Below are 18,703 nucleotides of genomic sequence, written 5' to 3' on the forward strand. Positions count from 1 at the left end.
CATACGTCGCTAAAATAAATAAATACTTACAAACTGTTACTTTCAAATAAAAAGGGACAAACGTTGAAAAACTGTTGACTTTTTATTGTAATCCATAAAAACAACAGCAATGATAAAAACAACAAGGTGGTAACCAGAATAATAATATTCAGTAATGTAACGATAGACAGTAAGAAATTAAATTAAGATTGCCATCATTCTTGAAACCATCCACGGTACCTAAGCGCTGTGGAGCTATTGCAAGTCCATATTTTAGGACAGGATCATTTCCAAAGAGCAAATCTGTGTCGCCGTTAGGAATGTGGAGGTGCTGGTTGGGGTGTGAGCGCAGAGAGCCGCTCTCGAATCGGGGTCTACTGATGGGGCGAGCGGAGGTTTGGGAGGGAGGGCGAGGAGGGAGGGAGAGGTAACAGCGACAGTAACAGTCTCTCAGTGTGGGGGCATTCTGCAGTAGAGATGCACATCAATATGCCCAATTTATAGATACACACACGCACACACACTCTTTCGGTCTCCACACGCACACACATATAGGTGAGGACATTAGAGTTGAAAAAAAGTTAAAATATCACAACTTTCTACAGGTGAGAATGAGCACAATAAAATCCCTTGATTTCTTTAATAATCCAAAAGTTACTACAAAGCACCAGTATGCTGCAAACATGCTGCTTTTTCTCCCGTCTACCCTTTGTCAGCTTAATGTTACACGTAGTTACACACACAAGTTTGACCCTGCTGTAAAGACAGAACAGGACAGGTCAGTGGAGCTGCCTGTAGTAGTCACAACTGTCGACAGTCCTCAGGTTAGAGGAGTTCAATCTGAATCCCAGTGGAGGAGAAAACGAGTTTCTAGTCTGCCACAGAACGAGAGATGATTCGTTCGTTCACTCCCGTCCTGCATCTACAGGTCCAGTCTTTTCAAATTCAAAGTCCAGCAGCACAGCTGATGTTCTTCTGAGTCCGGAGATGGGTTGGGGGTGCAGAGCGAGGAGGACTAACCTGACTGTGCTGTACACGGTTGTTAAGGGGGAGGACGTCTGCTACATGGCGGTGAGGTGAGGGCGACGGGCCTCGGTCAAGTCAGTGAGCGCGACATATGTGAGGTGATTGGTCAGCGCGGCACCTGCATCTGCTGTGAGGTCTGTGACTGGTTCTGGGCGGTGAGGTCAGGGCCTCGGCTGGCCAATCGGCTGAGGATGTTCCTCTCTGACATTTGCAGCCGCACAGCTACCGGGGGTATCCTAGCAATGGTCGCTGGGAGACGCGTGACGTCGGCCTTCATGTCACTCAACAGTTCCTCGAGCTGTTTGAGAACTGGAAACACAACATGGAAATAATGAAAGTTACGTTTTCTTTTGTTTTTTTAAGTGTCTGGATTTCAAATTTACTGTTAAAGAGGTAATGAAAAGCTGTTGTTGTCCAAACATTAAAGCTGTTCTCTATCTATCCTGATGTGGTTGTTGGTTACGTTAGCAGCTGTAACCATGAACCCTCTATACTCGTCCATATATTCAGTATGTTTTACCTTTATGCAGCACTGCATTGGCAGGTTTGTTTCCAGACATGGACTCCTTGCTGAGGTGCTGGTGGGACTCGGCGAGACACTCCACCTCACTGAAGCGAGTGTTGAGGGCCATTGAAGGATGTGCCGGGTCTTCTGTCATGTTCAGGTAGGCTGCCCTGCGCAGCTGCTCCTCGATCACCAGTGCCTGCTCCAATAGCTGCCAAGGAAAAGAGAAATGCCCAGTGAGACGTGCTAGAGACACACACATAGAGAAACACACAGTCACAGGGAAACTTCTCATCAACGGGAACTCAGTTCACCTTGAACCTGCGGGCCAGAAACTTGTTCTTGATCTCCAGGAAGTTTCCTCGGCTCATCTCCCCTTTGAACGGCTCGTTGAGGATGGCGAACCTCACGTCGTTCTGCACATCCTGCCACCGAGCGTAGCCGTGTCTGAGAGACGCCGGGGGTTAAGTGTGACAACGCAATTTCATGTGGGTCATACTATCAATGAATAATGGAGACATGCTAGATGCTGTGTGGGTACACTTCCAAACTTATTTTTCACTAAATATTAATGAATCTTTTTCCCTAAAGCAAGTTTTAAGAACAATAAATGTTGAATATTTTGTATAAACAAATTTACACCTAAGAGACTCAGCTGAGTAAAGGTGTGTGCTATACAAACTACTAAATGTTTAATTCACTACTAAACTTTAAATTTCTATTTTGATGTCTGTCTTGAATATTTTTAATTGAAAATAATTATTAATACACTTTAACACCCCTCTCCCATTAGAGAAAACCATAGAAGAGGAAGAGAGGGCTATATAGTATACTGCATGGTCTTTGTGTGCTTCATACTCACAGATTCATCTAAAATACAACAATGTCATATGAAGGTGGAACTAATGATTATTTTAATTAGAAATGAATGTGCCAATGGCATTTTTACCAAATTCATCTGGAAAAATGCCACAATAATAGTTTTGCCAAGTCCAAGCTGACGTAAGCAGTGAGAGTTCAACTAAATCGTTCTGTCCAAAGAAGTTGTGAGTTTGAGAGGATACTGTATGATGCCGGCCAGCAACCAGTAGTCATGGCGACGGTGCCAAATCTCAAAGGTCTTCTTAGTGACGGTGGCTGCTCGCTCTTCATTCTGCCACAGAGAGTGAAGCTCTGGAAAAGACGACAGGAAGGTAAAAAAACTGAACTGAAAGAGAAAAAAAGAGGAAAGAACAGAGACAAAACAGTGTGTGTGTGTGTGTGTGTGTGTGTGTGTGTGTGTGTGTGTGTGTGTGTGTGTGTGTGTGTGTGTGTGTGTGTGTGTGTGTGAAAAAAAGAGGAAAGAAAAGAGACAAAACAATGTGTGTGTGTGTGTGCTGGTCCACCTGTGAATCCTCCGTCAGCAATGTTGAACATGAACCTCTGCTTGGTGGCTTTCTTCTTCTCCTCGGTGACGTTAACCACCGGTGCAGCTGTTCCTCCTTCTTTGGTGCTCTCTCCATTCTGCAGTTTGCCAGTCTCGTCTGTTTTCACGCCATCTTTCTCCTCTTTTTGCTCTGTGAGAAAACAACAGACACACGACAGCAACAAACTTTAAAAAGGTCAGCACGGCCCCTATTATGGAAATGTGCATGGAAATAAATGATGATATCTAAGTATAGATGAAAAAAAAATGGATTTGCATTCAGACATTTGCTTTTTCTCATAAATGTATTCATGGCCCATGAAGGAAGTCTCAGAGGAAATGGTTAAGTTATATTTAAGAAAGTTTATAAGTGTGTGTGTGTTGAATTGGACTCTATGTATGTACCTTTCTTCTCCTCTGAAGGTGGAGTGGTGTCCATCTTTTCGTCTTTGCCGTCCTCAGCTGAGAAGAGAAAAGCACAGTTAGAATCACAGCGAAAGGAAACTGGAAGATTTTAAAAACAGTATAATCATCTTTCTCACCTTTAGACTTGTCCTCCTCTGAATCCGGCTTCCCCTCTGAACCTTCACCCTTCACAGCAGGAGTGTCTTTCTCCCCCGTGTCAGACGTCTGGTCCTTCTCTTCCTTCTCCTTGCTCGTGTCTTCAGCCTCCTTCTCCTTCACTTCGTCTCCATCTACTGTCTCCTTCTCTTTCTCCTCCTTCCCTGCAGCAGAGTCCGTCTCTCCTTCTTTCTTTTCAGCCTCTGGGGATTTTTCAGATTCATCTGGGATTTCAATAATCTGTGGGAGAAGTAGTCAGGATCAAATTAGAAAAATCGGATTCTGAATAATGTAACTACTTTAATCAAAAATGGCAAATAGTAGAATCTACCTCTGGATCCTCTGCCTTCTTGGCTCCTTTGGAGTCTTCTCCCTCCTTCTTTATGTCTTCCTTGTCCTCTGACTTAGACAAATCCTCTGTTGAAACATATGTGAAAGATTTTTCGAAGCTTAATGGTTCAATAAGTCAAACATCAAGGCTGGTGGCCAGTTATTGGTTGTCTCATGTTTTTAAGGATGGAGCCACAAGAGGGCGTCAGGGAATAAACTGATACTGGGGAAAATGGCTGTTTGGCCAAAAAAAGAAGCTTTCAATGCAACACAAAGAAACCAATCAGCATTATTACAAGGTCACAGCTTAGATTAAGGCTCTAAATCTAAATGTGGGGCAAAAGGTTAAGACTAATAGGAAGTAGAATTGCATTTTCATTTTCATATGTAAAGGAAATGTCTCTTTTAGTGTTAAACAATGCAACATGAAACTGAAAGAAAGGATCAGGGAGTTAGGGACTGCATTATGTCAGTGAGGGTCCTCACAAGTATAGAGAGGCAAATGGTGTGTATATATGTGTGTGTGTGCGGGTGTGTGTGTCTACCTGGGACCGGTGTGTTGGGCTGTGTGTCTGCAGGGGTCCCAGAAGAGGGAGTCTTAGGGTCTTCACCGGCAGCCAGAGCCGCAGCCCTTTTGTTCTCCTCCAGCTCCGCCATCCAGGGCATCGACCACTGACCGTTCACATGCTCAAACTCCTGAACCTGTTATCAGTAAGTCAACCTCAGTCATTTTATCCCTTAAACTGAAAGTATATAACTGGATTATTTAAATTTACCACTAAATCAAGATGATATCATTCCCACTCTTAGTTTCTACCCAGTAAAAACATACCTTTTTCCTTATGAGGGACATCACACCAATGCGAGTAAGCACGTGTTGCCTTGACAGACCCTCTCGTGGGACGCCGTCTGCAAAAGTCTCGGCTCCATCAGCCCCCGGCTCACAAAGGTGACGCATGAACAGGGACACGTAAGCCCTGAGAACACGTGCGGGGGAGAAGGTGAAAGGATGTCCACGTATACACTGTTAGCTGAGCACAACAAAATGATAATTTCCAAATATCAACATCAAAATAATACTGAACTCACTTGAATTCTTTCTCCGATTTTCCTCTGAGGTCCCGCACCAGCCACTGGTTGGTGAAAGCGTCCTGAGGAGGCATCCCATAACGCATCACTGCATTCAGGAAAGCCTTCCTCTGCCGAGCATTGAAGCCCAACACCTGACAGGTAATGAAGAGGTAAATAGTAGATTAAATGTTTCAAGCATTAGGCGGAGGCACAGGAGCAAAGGAGCGATATTAACAGTAATAACAGTCAATTCTCATTGTCAGCGAGGTGCTTCTGTTTTTACCCGTCGGCTTGTTTGTTGGTTGGATTGTTAGATTGTAAGCAAGATTACACAAAAACAGCTGAACACATTTCCATGAAACCTGCTGGAGGGAGAATCCATTACATTTTACTGTGGATCCAGGTCAGGGGGCGAATTTTTTCACTTACTGTTATGAGATGGTGTATTTTTCCACATGTTCACCATTTGCCCAGGGAATAATTTATGGGTCTCGATGAAAACGATCCAGCACATTTAGTCAACTAACATCTATGCGTTTGTGAAATTGGAATGCCGGGCCTTGGCGGAGATATGCACTCTACTTTCTGCTTCAGGTCAGTTTCCTGCTGGCTGGTTTTTCATTTGGAGAACATCCTTCTCGTGTTTCTAGTAACTTCTTATCCGGACATGAGAGGAACACAAGGAGACGAGATGAACGTCAGAAAACTCACCTCAATGTTCCCGCCGACCCGGGCCAACAGCGGCGGCAAAGGTTTGTCCCTGTCGTTCCTCAGCCCTTTACGGTTCGGTCTGCGGGCGTTAGCTGAAACAACATGAGCACTGTTAGTTCATCTTAAACTCAATCTACATTCAAGCCAACAACACAACGCACTGAGGCATATTAAACTTCAATGGCACTGAATGGTCGATGTATGGTCATGTGTGCTCTTAACGTCCCAGTTTGTCTGTGAGGATGTTCCACTTACTGCTTCTCACGACTCACTCAGCTGCTGCGGCTGCTGCTGAAGCTGTGCCTCCTCACAATCTCTCTCTCTCTCTGTCTCTCCACACTTCTGCATTACACCCTTCTTCTTTAAGTATGAACACTTTCAAACAGTTATAACTGAAAGCAGTGATTTACTTCATTTAATAAAACTGAATGAACAGAGCCAAATTAAATTAAACAAAAGTACAAAATCCCAACAGAGCATGTACATCTCGTTATACTTACAAATGAAATGGAAAATTATTAACAACTGATCTTAAATATAAACATTAATGAACAACCTTTTTTTTTAACACAAACCTTATAACATCCATTTCAACTTAATTAACAGTTAATATGAACACAATCCTTTTGAATTGCAGGTACAGTTCAGCTGGTTGAGAAACCGTTGATTTTACATTTCTTTCCCTGTGTCTTTGTTTTTTTTCCTCCTCTTTTCTTCCTTTTTCTTTTTCTTTCTGTCTTTTCGTGCCTCTCTACGTAGAGTGCAGATGACGCAGCTACAAGGGCCGTTACTTGAGTTGTAGATGTTGTCAATGAGGATATCGTAGCTGTCGTCTGAATCTGAATAAACAGCTGCAGGGACGGTTTGAAGGACGTTAGTGAATGAGACAACCAGGGCTGGGAGAGTAGAGATTCGTTAGAATCAGGAAGTATTACTGTACCTTTACTGTAAGTTGTTGGGATCAATTCTTAAACTTGAAAAAACAACACGATGACTAAAATATCTGTCTTCACAAAGTTAAGAGCAGTGACATGACCCATTCTACCATCAAAACACACACAAACACACACACAAACAAACACAAACAAAACACACGCACACAGTAAAACAGTTAATCTTACCTTCTGTCCGTTCATCAAAGTCCTCGTCACCTTCTTCTGAGGCCACCGAGTAATCAGACTGGTTGTCCGACTGATCCTCCTGCCAGTCTGAAAAAAAGCACAAGGAGAAATATGAAGGAGGGAGCAAATAAAAGGACAAAACTTTTTACTGCCTGGACTTAATCTTATATCAAATCTAATACTAGCTAAAGTACGTCTGAACTACACATGGGTCTGCTTTCAATTAAGAGGGGGAGCTACTTTATCAAAGCCACATTTTTACTAATTACTTTTTCCTTGATTAACTCTTACATTAAGAAAAATAAACTGGATATTTTGACGCACCGTGTAATGATGTTTTAAAACCCAGCTGATGAGCTGACTCTACACTGACTGAACAGCTAAATACACCAAAAAAGCAGGAGCAATTCTTCACTGCTAGTTTGTCTTCGTCATTAAAGTCAGTAGACAATTTTCAACATAAATATTCTCTTTGTGGCTATCGTGGTCATAGACAGTTCGATTGTTGATGTTTGTTATAACCCTGTGCTTTATTCAGCAAATAAATCAAATATTTAATCTAAGAAAGGAAATCTACATTTCAAATAACTAGTAAAATGTTACTATACTCAATCTAAAGTCATAACACAAACTTCAGGCTATGCACTCGCTGCATCTCCTACAATATTACACCAACACCACACAAACACTGACAGCACTGCACAGCAAAAAAACACACACACACGCACGCACGCACGCACGCGCGCGCGCGCGCACGCACGCACACACACACACAAGAAGAGGTTGCTTTATATGTTTTTCTGTACCCTGTCTTATACCTCGGTCCTCCTGGGAGCCGTCATTGTAGTTGACTGGCTTTCGAGTTCTTTTGCCTTTGCCTAAATTTCGGGCGAGATCTTCTTGCTGTTGCTCGTAGTGGTGTCGAAGCAGTTTCTCCCAGTAGTCAGGATCAACACTTTCCTCCTGCTTGATCACCTCCCTTTCCACCTCCTCCTCCTCAAAGCAAGAAAAAACTCAATCATGTGGAAAATACTAGGAATCATAAGTAAGTCTGCAGATTTAGATTTTTTAACAATTATAGACATCATATGCTGGTAAAAAATCTAACATCTTAGTGAGATATATATTCACGTAACCATTTTTTACCAAATACCTCATCTTCTTCATCTTTGACCACGTACTGGGCCACTTTAAAGGAGCTGAGGTATTCGTTCATGCTCTGAAGCTCAGTGTCATCTGTGGCATCCCGGTCCCTGTCTAGCAGGCGGTCAATCGCGCGGTCATCGTAGTGGATCACACTGCTGTCATCCTCTTTGTTGTCCCCTGAAAGAAGAAGAGGACGAGTCAAATAAAAAAGGAGGGAGGCAAAAACCTAATTCACTTCCTGTAACGTCTGTCCGATCAGACTGAAGTGGATCGTTCTAATTCAGACTCCAGGTTTACTGTGCAAAGTTGGCCACTAGTTTTATTATGGCCCTCACAGATAAAAAAACATTTTAATCCTTGAGAGGTGACACAGAAATTGCAAAATAAGCTAAACCTATTCTATTTAGGTTAAATATTAAATAAACAGTTAAATTCAACTGTCACTCAACATGTATGTGGGTTTAAGTCGACTCACCTTCTCCGAATTCACCTTTAAACAACTCTTCAGTTCCAAACTTGAGGATATCATCGAGCTCCTGCTTGGACATGGAGCCTGTCTTAGAGCCAAGACCAGGCCGCACCACCAAGTGGGTGAGCATCATCTTCTTCTTCGCCACCTGGTGGAAGGAAAGTCAGTGGAAGACAAAGTGATGAGCAGGTTTTAAAAGAATTTTGACATAGTTTTAAGAGGCATGTTTAATTTCTTGTAGTGTGTATTTTCACCGACCTGTGTTATCCTCTCCTCCACAGAGGCTTTGGTGACAAAGCGATAAATCATCACCTTCCTGTTCTGGCCAATTCGGTGAGCTCTGCTGAACGCCTTTAAGAAACAAACAGTATATTTAACTAATGTCCAAATAAATAAACATGACATGGATACAAGGTTGTAGTTAAGGCCTCCATACCTGGATGTCATTGTGGGGGTTCCAGTCAGAGTCGTAAATGACGACAGTGTCAGCAGAGGCGAGATTAATGCCCAAACCACCAGCTCTGGTGGAGAGGAGGAAAGCAAACTGAGGAGCCCCGGGAGCTGTTGGGATGAAGATCAGAAAAATAAATAACAGTGAGAAAGACAACTACAACCCTGACAGGATACCATAGCTGCTGTTTACAGCCAACACAGACAGTCTATGTGCATGTCTCACCGTTAAAACGATCAATGGCCTCCTGTCTCATGCTGCCAGTGACTCCTCCATCAATTCTCTCATATTTGTAACCTTCATTCTCCAAGAAATCCTCCAGCAGGTCCAGCATTTTAGTCATCTGAGAGAAGACCAGAACTCTGTGGCCTCCATTCTTCAGCTTCCTCATCATCTTCATGAGCAGCATCAGTTTTCCTGAAGCCTTAGTCAGAGCAGCGCCCTCATACATGCCATTTGGAAGTTTTGCTGCCTCCTGCGGTCAGAGTTACAAGCCAATCAAACTGACTGCACATAAAAAGTTTCAATACAAAGGCATTAATAAGTGCTACCACACAACATGCACCCAGTACCGGAACTGTTTGAAAGTCATGAATCATACCATGGCAGCAGCAGGGAAGAGGTAGGGGTGATTGCAGCACTTTTTGAGGTCCATCACCACATTGAGCAACGAGACCTGGTTTCCTCCTCCACGAGTGTTCAGGGCCTCAAAGTTACGTGTTAGGATGAACTTGTAATATTTCCTGGGTTACAAGAAGAAGAAGAAATGGATCAGAAAAAGGAAACTATACTGTGCACATGGGGAGAATTCCGACTTTATCAACCACATTATCCTAAAATAACAATCTAAAAAGGCAAATCTTGAGTCTATGACATGTAGGTCACATATCACATACTTCTGCATGGGACTCAGCTCCACTCTCACAATGAGCTCAGTCTTGGAGGGCATGTGTTTGAAAACATCAGCCTTCAGCCTCCTGAGCATGTGTGGTCCCAGCATGTCATGCAGCTTCTTGATCTGGTCCTCTTTGGCGATGTCCGCAAACTCCTCAAGAAACCCCTCCAGGTTGCTGCAGAGAAAAAGAAAAGAAAACATAAATAAACACAGAGCGCGAGTCAGTGTGGTCATCAACTTTGTGTGTGCAACAAAAGCCACATGTGCTGTGGCAACACACTGACTTGAATCTCATTGGGGTCAGGAAGTTCAGCAAGTGGAAGAGCTCCTCCAGGTTGTTCTGAAGAGGAGTGCCGGTCAGCAGCAGCTTGTGTTGCAGCGGGTAGTTGTTCAAGATTCGGAAGAACTAGTGACAGACGAAGAAGAAAGGCAGAGGAAAATCATGTTGAATTTTTAATAGTGAAAATAAAAAAGATAAAACAATATATAACAGTTGATATAATAATTTGCAAAATGGTATGCAGCTCTTCTCAGCCCTGTGTTTTGCAGGGAGTATGGGTTTGCACTCGTGACACTGTCCTGTGCACTTATCATATGCGTATCATATGCGGAGGCATGGTTTTTACATGCAACTGAAACTTGTGGACACACAAAGTAATTTCAAAAAACAACCACATATGTAAAGCTGTGTTTTTTCTTACCTTGGACTGGTTGTTCTTGAGTCTGTGTGCTTCATCTACAACCAGACAGGCCCATTCAATGGAGCCCAGTACAGCCTGGTCAATAGTTATCAATTCATAGGATGTCAGCAGAACATGGAACTTGACTGTTGAGTCTTTCTGTAAAGCACAGGGACAGTTGGACATTAGTTAAGCTGCAGAACAGATTAAGAAGTAGTCACAGGATTTAAGTGTAATAAAGCGCATTTCGTATCATCACTTTCTCCTTCTTTTTTTTTTCTTACCTTCATCCTAGAGGCCTTTTTTCCACCTCGGATGGCATTTCCTTCAAACGAGAACTCATTCTCCCTGATGACGGCTCTGCTGTCCTTGTCACCTACGTAGGTCACCACGTACATGTCAGGGGCCCACATCTCAAACTCTCTCTCCCAGTTAATGATGGTAGACAGGGGAGCGCTGACCAGAAACGGGCCTTTGGAGTGACCCTGTACCAGCGGAAGACAGGTGGGATCAACATTAACTGTGTAATATGTTATAGATAACAAACAAGACATGTAAAATAAACAGACATATTTGTCTTGCCCTGCCTTTAGGATAGAGTTCCTTACTTTGAACTCATCCCCTTTATTGGGCAGAGTTACTGTGTGTCACATGTCTGAAACCCACCGACTTACACTTAACGCCAGGGGAGGGCAGACTGGACAAAAACATGCAGAAACATGCGTTTATTTTGTTAGCATACATAGAATGGGGGTCAATCATTCAAATTAAAAGCAAAAATGGTGACAACCCTTGCACAACATTCACAGCTCCTTACCTCTTTGTACAATGAGTAGAGAAAGACCGCCGTCTGTACAGTCTTGCCTAAACCCATCTCATCGGCCAGGATGGTGTCGGTGGCCTGAGCCCATGAAAACCTCAGCCAGTTCAGCCCCTCCAGCTGGTAAGGATGCAGCGTGCCTCCTGTGCTTTCCAGGTAGTCAGGCTGACGATCAAACTTGATGGTGGGCTGCATGAAATAAACCCGGAGGAATATCAATTCCACATCTGCTGTGACTCATGTTACTTTTCATTCTGACAGGGAAATACACCTGACAGCAAACCTTTATTTTCTAATCAATAATTTAAACTAAATATGGCAAGAGCAGTTCAACAGTGACCATGGTCGTGTTTGGAACAAATAAAGTATTTTTTTTGGTTCCAAGTTTAATACTACTTACATCTATGACTGGATTAGCCGGCGGCCGCTCTGCCTTCTTGACTTTTACCAGCTTCTTCAGCTTCTTGCCAGGTCTGGCCTCTTCACCCACCAACAACTCTCTTTAAGGACAAAAATGGCAGTTAAGAGGAAAAACACACTTTGAAAACCACTGTGTGACACTTTGTTAAGTCTCAGCATACCTGTGATTCCAGTATGTCTGTTTGTAGGTGTCAAACTCCGGAATGTCCATTTCCTCGCTCTCCCAGGTGGACTGGTCATAGGCCAGATCTCTCCATTTAATCAGGTAATGTACGTTGCTCTTTTTATCAACACTAACACGAAAAAAGAGGGAGTTACTGGGTTTTACTGGGTTTGCTTTCTTCTGATAGGGTGAAATTAGATTTAATTGAAACCCCATTATATTGTCAATTTCAATTTTTCTCTTTTAATGAGTTATATGAGCTATTAACTATAAAAATACACTTCAAGACCTCATGAATGTTGAATCTATTAAAACAGATATTTTAAAGGCAAAAATCCAAATTCTTTTAGTTATAAACCTTTATAATAAACACATTTCTTTTTATGGATAAACTGCATATTTCTAATGAGATTATGTTTCCTACCTGTGGTTGAGGATGCGGTGGATCATCAACCACTCCATCTTGACTCCATAACGGTAAAACTCCTCTTCCATGTGAACAAAGAGAGGATCTTTGTGTTTCCTCTTGGTGCTCTTGACCTCAACGCCCTCGCCTCCAAAGTCCACAGGCGGCGGCTCGTCCATGTCAGTCTTCCTCTGGTAGTTACGGAACATCACCTGGCAGTTCAGTTCCAACTAGGAAAGAGTGACAGGGGGTTAAAAGGAGACATCTGAGACAAGACTATGTTTGTGTGTTACAAATGTGAGGAGAGGGAACAGAAACACGTCCCACACCAAAGAGCCTAAAAAGCACATTCACAACTACAGGTGGATTCAGTTTCACAGAGCGTGTGTACCTGTAGCTCCTGCACCCAAGAGCAGTGCCAGTAGGACAAATTGCACCATTTGACATAGAACTCCCTCTCTCTGCGTCCCACCAGCGGAGGGGGATCAGGAGCATCAGCAGGCAGGTCGACAGGCCGGGAGACAGGTATGGGGGCTGGTGGCTCCCCCCATTTCCAAATCAAAACCTTCTGGACTTTTCCCTTCATTGGTAGACACTGTTAGGAAATGAGGGAGGAGGGGGAAATTAAGGAATAGATGCTTATCAATGAAAAAATGATTTATCACTAATAAGAAATTAGTATATGAATGATGAGATTTGACCTGAGAAATCAGCTAAATGATGACTGATATAACTTGTCTAAAATACATATATATACACAAGAAGAAGAGAAGCTCTTCATCTCCAGTAAAAATCTGCACAAGATGGAAACTGCGCACGCCCACGTGAGCACATGCACTCACAGACTCAAACACACTCACCTTGCAGCGGGGGCAGATCCACTCTCCGTTGGGGATTTCGGGGAGGGGAGGGTTGAGGCAGTGGATGTGATAGGAGGAGGGGCAGGTGTCACAACAAAGTAGCTCCCCTCCGTCCTTGCACACCCGGCAGAACTCAATGTGGTGGTCATCTTCCTCCTCCACCCCTTCATCCCTCCTGTCTTCCTCTTCCTCCCCTTCAGCCTCGGAGAGCTCATCTCTGGCCTCCCACTGGATGCCCTCCTTCTCCTGGTGGCAGAATTACAGACAGAGGGAAGTGGATATGTGTGTGAGTGTGCATGTGTGCGCGTGAGTGTGTCCGAGGAGGGGGCAGACAGGCAGGGAAGGTATGCGGAACGGAGTGAAAGGAAAAAGGGGAGGGGAGTGGGGGAGAGCCAAGAGAGCCGAGGTTGGAGGGGTGTGTGTGCAATGTGTGCGTGTGCATGTGGAGCCATTGCAGAGGGAGGGAGGGGAGGAACAAGAAGAGGAAATGGAGGATGGGGGAGGATAAGGCATGTGGTGGGGAGCAGGAGAGGATAGATGGGAAACATGAGCAAAGGGGGTGGGGTGGGGGGGGGGCAGCAGAGGACAAAGAGAAAAAGAGAAGGCACAAAAAAAATGTGTCAAAATCCTGCAGCAAAAATGCAATTTCCAACCAGTTGGCAGCGTCAGTGCAACTTTGCGTGAATTCATACACTTCCACACAACAGTGTTTTAATGACAGGTGTCCTTTCTGCCCAGCTGGTTCATACTCCAGGAATCGGGGCCCAGTCTTATCTAACGTACAACCTCGTGGCCTTCTGTGCACGGTGCTGAGGGGTGAGATTACAGTACTCACACAGTGTGGGCAGCTCCACTTGCCCTCAGGTGCTTTCTCCATGTCGGGGTCCAGACAGACCATGTGATAGGCTCTCGGGCAGGTGTCACACAGAATGATCTCTCCTCCCTGCTGGCACACTTCGCAGTAGTCCTGGTGGTCTGTCTCGTAGCCATCGCCGTCTTCCGTCTCCACTGAGAAAGGACGTTTACAGAAAAGAGGCAGAAGAAAGTGAGGTGCGGGGAGGTAGATGATCAGAGCAGCAGTAGCCTTCATCTGTCAAAGCAAAACCTCCAGAGCAGGCTTATTAACTCTGTGATATTTTCATGCCAACCTTTCTTCTTTTTCTTCGCGCTCTTGGGCTTCTTCTTAGGGCGGTTGCTGCGATTGGAGCCATCAGACACTGAGAAACTCCCGTCGTCAAAGTCGCTTTCAACATCTGGTTCATCCTCATCACTCTGATAGAGGACATGGAGAGAAATACCTTGTTACTTTTGAGTACGAGTATTAATATTCTGATTCTGGTGATTAAATAAGTAGAGCACTTGAAATATAAGAAAATAATCTCACTGAGGAGCGCTTCCTCTTGCTGTTGAGGCCCCCAAGTTTGATCTTGAGTGGAGCCACTTTTTTAGGTTTGGGTTTCGGTGGAGGCTTAGGCGTAGGTTTCGACTTCCTGCGAGCATTGGGACCTGAGAGAACAAAGTTTATACGAGAATAATTAGGTAGAGACCCAAGATAAATGTTTAAGTTGCAGATTTTCATGTCAAAAAAGGCAAAAACAAATTGACTTTACTTTATTCATGCATAATTACATAAAAAACGTGTTATTCATTTATCCGTTTTTACCTTTGCCCTCTTTGGTCTTGGCCTTGCGGAGAGGAGGTGCTGGGGGTGCAGGGGGTGTCGGTGCAGCAACAGGAGTTGGCGCGGGTTTGGGTGAAGGGGCGGCACCTGTCTCTGCCCCTCCATCTGTCCCTGCCACCACCATGTTCTCCACAGCTGCAGCCACGTTGGCAGCTGCCAGAGCTGCATTGGCAGTGGCGCAACCCTACAGGGGGACACAGCACAAAATCAGGAAACCCGGCTCTCGACCGTCAAACGCAGGAGAGGACGTACAACAACGACAGATTTCATTCATTATGAGGCAGATTTGTGAGCTAATTCAGAATTTCAATACCTTCAGAGGGTTGTTGGTGCTGAATTCTCTCCACTTAGCCATCATCAGAGTCATCATCTTTGACACAGCAATTTTGGGGTTCTTACCTGCAATTAACGGCCTATGGGACAATGTATATCATTATTTATTTTTATACTTTCATAGATCCTTAATGACCAGACAGATAATGATATTAATATATATGGATGTACTAATAAAGAAGGGGTTTTCTTACCTAACAAACTGACTGAAGGCCTTGTAGTTGGTGAGGGAGCTGTAGTCTTCCTGAGTAAAGACGTGGTCAATGTCTTTCATGCCCCAGGCTTCCAGCAGCTGGGAGGAGCTTTTGGGCTGAGGCAGGAGAGAGGTTGAAAAGAACAATCAGGGGAGGTTAGTTTGACATGTTCGCCCTGAAGGAAGAGGCCATCCACTTATCAGCCCAGTATGAATGAATCTTTACCTGGCAATCATCATCGTCGTCGTCGTCGTCTTCTGGTTCGGGGTCCTTGCGTTTGCTCTTTGAACTGGACGAGCCTCCTTTCTCTCCGGCCCCACCTCCCTTTTTCTTTTCTTTGGCCGAGCTGAGGCGTTTCTTCTTTTTCCTGCCGGGGGCATAATCGCTTCCTTCACTCTCTGACCGCACACCTCCCTCGTCTGCATCTCTCTCCACCACTTCTACTCCGATCAGGTGCTCAGGGGAGCTGACTGGCAACTCCTACAAGACAAAGAATGAAGTCTGAAAAAGAGTGACTGCTAATTACCTGCAGGCAGCGGTGCACTTTATGGATCAAATAAACGATAACTTATTACAAAATTACACATTAAATTTACATGCTTTTTTATTTCAGTCTAATCAAGTAATAGACCCCCCTGCTTGGCTGAGGTCTGCATAAATAGTCACACAGCTGTTGTGGTCAGTGGATGATTCAATCTCATTTCAGGTAGACCTGACACACGTCAGTTATTACATAGATTTTTTTTCTCACAGAAAGATACTCAACAAAAAAAATTACTTTTCTTCAAGCAAGATACTTTACTGTTTTTCTGTGTTTTTCTGTAAGTAGATTGAATATATTTGGGTTTTTCGCTGTTGGTCAGTCAAAACAAGTAATTTGACACCACAAGTTCCGGGTGTGACGGCGGCCATCATTTACAGATCTACAGACAATTTATGGCCAAAATTATTCACCATATAATCAAGACAATCATTTGCAGTTGTTTTCTAGGGAATGTGCTCAAACCTCTTATTTCAGGACTCCCTGTACTTGTTTTGGTTTGCACTATTAGGCAGGAAGTAAATCAATATCTGCAACATTTCACTTAGCCTGCTGTTATTGTCCCCCAGTGTGTGGCGGGTTTGACACTACATAGTTTTATCTGACAATCTGGCCCCGTTCAAACCGGGTACATGTATTAAAATGCGTCCTGAACGTGTCTCCTGTGACTTGTGACCACATCTCACTACCCCGCTCTAATTGTGAAATAGTACTGTGTCAGAGATGTGAGCTGAGCAGACCGTCCTGCATATGTGACCCAGGACGTATTTGGAATTCACACAGCGAAAAGAATGTGGCCGCATGCATCCCAGACCACCTCAGAATATGATCTGAGTTATCTCAGGACGCATTGGGGGGGCGTTCCCATGTACTCAGCGCTGACCGCCTGTGATTGGATCCCTCAGGGCGGATGGTGATACCAGGTATGAACAGGGTGATGGAGCCACAGCCTTGAAGAGAGGTTCACATTTTCAAGTCTGTCTTCAAACAATATTGAAATCTCCAAATGTACACAGAGAGTGTTTCTGGTTGCCACACTGGTAAAATGGACGGAATTTATAAAGCCTTAGTTGTAACGACCAGTCAAAAATACTTTACAGTACAAGTCCGATTCACACACACATTCATACAGCACTTTTTCTATCAAGCCATATTCATATGAGGACAGTTCAGAATGCTGGAGGAGCCGGGGATCGAACCACCGACTCTCTGGTTAGTGGACAACATCATTTCAAAATACGCTGACCTTGTTCTTTGCAAAAATGCTCCGAAGAGGCATCATAGTCAGAAAAAAACTTTGAGCACACATGTTAGAAAGTTATAGTCAGATAGTCTGCAGGAGTACAAATGCAGAATTTGGTGCTAAAATCATGAATATCAGAATTTCATCCTGGATCTTCAGGATCGTTGAGTCCCCGGACCACCAAGGGGTCCCACATTGGCCTATTGTTATTCTAAGATGGACTCTGAAACATGTCAACACATTTGAACCCCTAGTGCAGGTGTTGCAGGGGGTGGGGGGGGGCACACTGACCTCTCTGACGGGCCTCTGCCTCTTACTGCTCCTGCTCTCTCTGCTGCTCTTCTTGGCTTTCTTCTTCTTCTTGGACTTGGGCACCTCCTCCACTTCAGACATGACACCGGCCGGCTCGTCTTCATCTGCTGTCAATGACATGTGCTGTCATTAGTAGGAGGAGGAGGAGGAGGAGGAGGAGAAGAGGGAGAGAAGGGAGAGAGAGGGGGAGACAGGAGCGCTGCTGCAGGCCACAGGGAGAAGCGAGGAGGGGGCGCGCGCACTGGCACTAGCACTGGCAGATGTTCACGCACGCCCGCACGCACTTACGCGCACGCCCGCACGCACTTACGCGCACACACGCACACACACATACACAGAACAGCACAAGGTTCAAACTTGTCTTGGAAACTTTGACAGTTCGCTCGACCCCACGGCGCGTGAGGCTGCGCGGAACAAAACAAGGGTTCAAAATGACAGTAAACACTTGTTAGCCAAGTTAGCTAACTAATCTGTCATGGCGAGTGACGGACGGACGGACGGACGGCCCGGCCCCTCCTCCTCCTCCTCCTCCTCCGGGCTAGCTCCGGCTAAAGCTAGCTTCTCGGGGAGGGCGAGCTCAAGTCGCGGGGAGATGGACCTTCGTGTCGGGGAGGGGGAGGGAGAGAAGCGAGGCGGGCTTACCGTGGGGAAGTGAGGGCTCGTCCGCGGCTCCGAAGTCCTCCCTGTCATCCTCGCTGCCCGACATGTTCCCAGCGGTTTAATATTGGACAGAGAAACGCTCCTCGCTGGGTCTAATCCCTCCTGAAACCTCGCTCCTCGGTCGGCGAGGGAGGAGGGAAAATGACGTGGGACCGCCGGAGAATGGACCGAGGGGGTGTCCGGGAAGGGAGGAGGGGGTGCTGGGTGCTGGGGGGGGAAGAAAAAATAATAATAATAATAGTCAATGTCACTGGATCATCTCCATTAATCCCATAATAACATGTCACGGTGCAAGTCAAACAAGTTGGAGATTATCTGACAGGCGCTGCAGGTATTTCTCCACGCGCGGGAGTGAATGAGGCGAAGTGACACTTAACAATGCATCAAAGAAAAGTTTCAATCATCACACATTAGAAACTTACTGTGTGTGTGCGTGTGAGAGAGTGTGTGTTTGTGTGTAGTCCCGGGTCGAGGTGTGCTCGCTCGCTCGCTCTCTCTCTCTCTCTCTCTGTCTGTCGGTCAGTCAGGCTGTTGTTGCTGCAGTTGTAGTTTTCATTCATCAGATCCAACGATGATCAGTTGATCAAAAAGGAGAAAAACAACAACCTGAGCCGCCACTGACCCAGAACACGCTGCTCCTCTCTCCCCCAGCCTCACTGAGCTCAGCCAACATCCTCACAAACACACAAAGGGGGCAGACATCCCATAATAATCCCCCCA

The 18,703-nt window shown here is 45.0% G+C and overlaps 1 protein-coding gene across 6 annotated transcripts; it reads right to left on the reverse strand.

Annotated features, from left to right (window-relative positions):
* Positions 1–69: 69 nt before the first annotated feature.
* chd4b (chromodomain helicase DNA binding protein 4b) lies at positions 70–18,680 on the reverse strand. Of its 6 annotated transcripts, none has more exons than XM_035162572.2 (40): positions 18,406–18,680; positions 17,966–18,190; positions 17,303–17,427; positions 15,453–15,707; positions 15,228–15,343; positions 15,014–15,113; positions 14,683–14,884; positions 14,404–14,525; positions 14,168–14,291; positions 13,855–14,027; positions 13,020–13,265; positions 12,551–12,754; positions 12,178–12,389; positions 11,752–11,883; positions 11,571–11,670; positions 11,168–11,359; positions 10,635–10,835; positions 10,372–10,509; positions 9,955–10,076; positions 9,672–9,845; positions 9,377–9,518; positions 9,001–9,250; positions 8,761–8,885; positions 8,583–8,675; positions 8,331–8,472; positions 7,863–8,032; positions 7,528–7,705; positions 6,710–6,796; positions 5,589–5,680; positions 4,896–5,029; positions 4,639–4,783; positions 4,352–4,508; positions 3,808–3,893; positions 3,458–3,716; positions 3,321–3,377; positions 2,896–3,066; positions 2,575–2,683; positions 1,825–1,957; positions 1,526–1,721; positions 70–1,314 (listed from the first exon to the last, which is right to left on the reverse strand). In XM_035162572.2, the coding sequence occupies exons 2-40, from the start codon at positions 18,027–18,029 to the stop codon at positions 1,112–1,114; spliced, it is 5,931 nt and encodes a 1,976-aa protein (XP_035018463.1). In that variant the 5' UTR covers positions 18,030–18,190; positions 18,406–18,680; the 3' UTR covers positions 70–1,111. The 6 variants fall into 6 exon arrangements, with proteins under 6 accessions (XP_035018463.1, XP_035018458.1, XP_035018462.1 ...); XM_035162567.2 differs by having other exon boundaries at positions 7,516–7,705; XM_035162571.2 differs by having other exon boundaries at positions 7,528–7,702; positions 17,303–17,430.
* Between the last annotated feature and the right edge of the window lie 23 nt (positions 18,681–18,703).

This window comes from Hippoglossus stenolepis, chromosome 8 (genome assembly GCF_022539355.2).
Source record: "Hippoglossus stenolepis isolate QCI-W04-F060 chromosome 8, HSTE1.2, whole genome shotgun sequence".
Classification (NCBI taxonomy): domain Eukaryota; kingdom Metazoa; phylum Chordata; class Actinopteri; order Pleuronectiformes; family Pleuronectidae; genus Hippoglossus; species Hippoglossus stenolepis.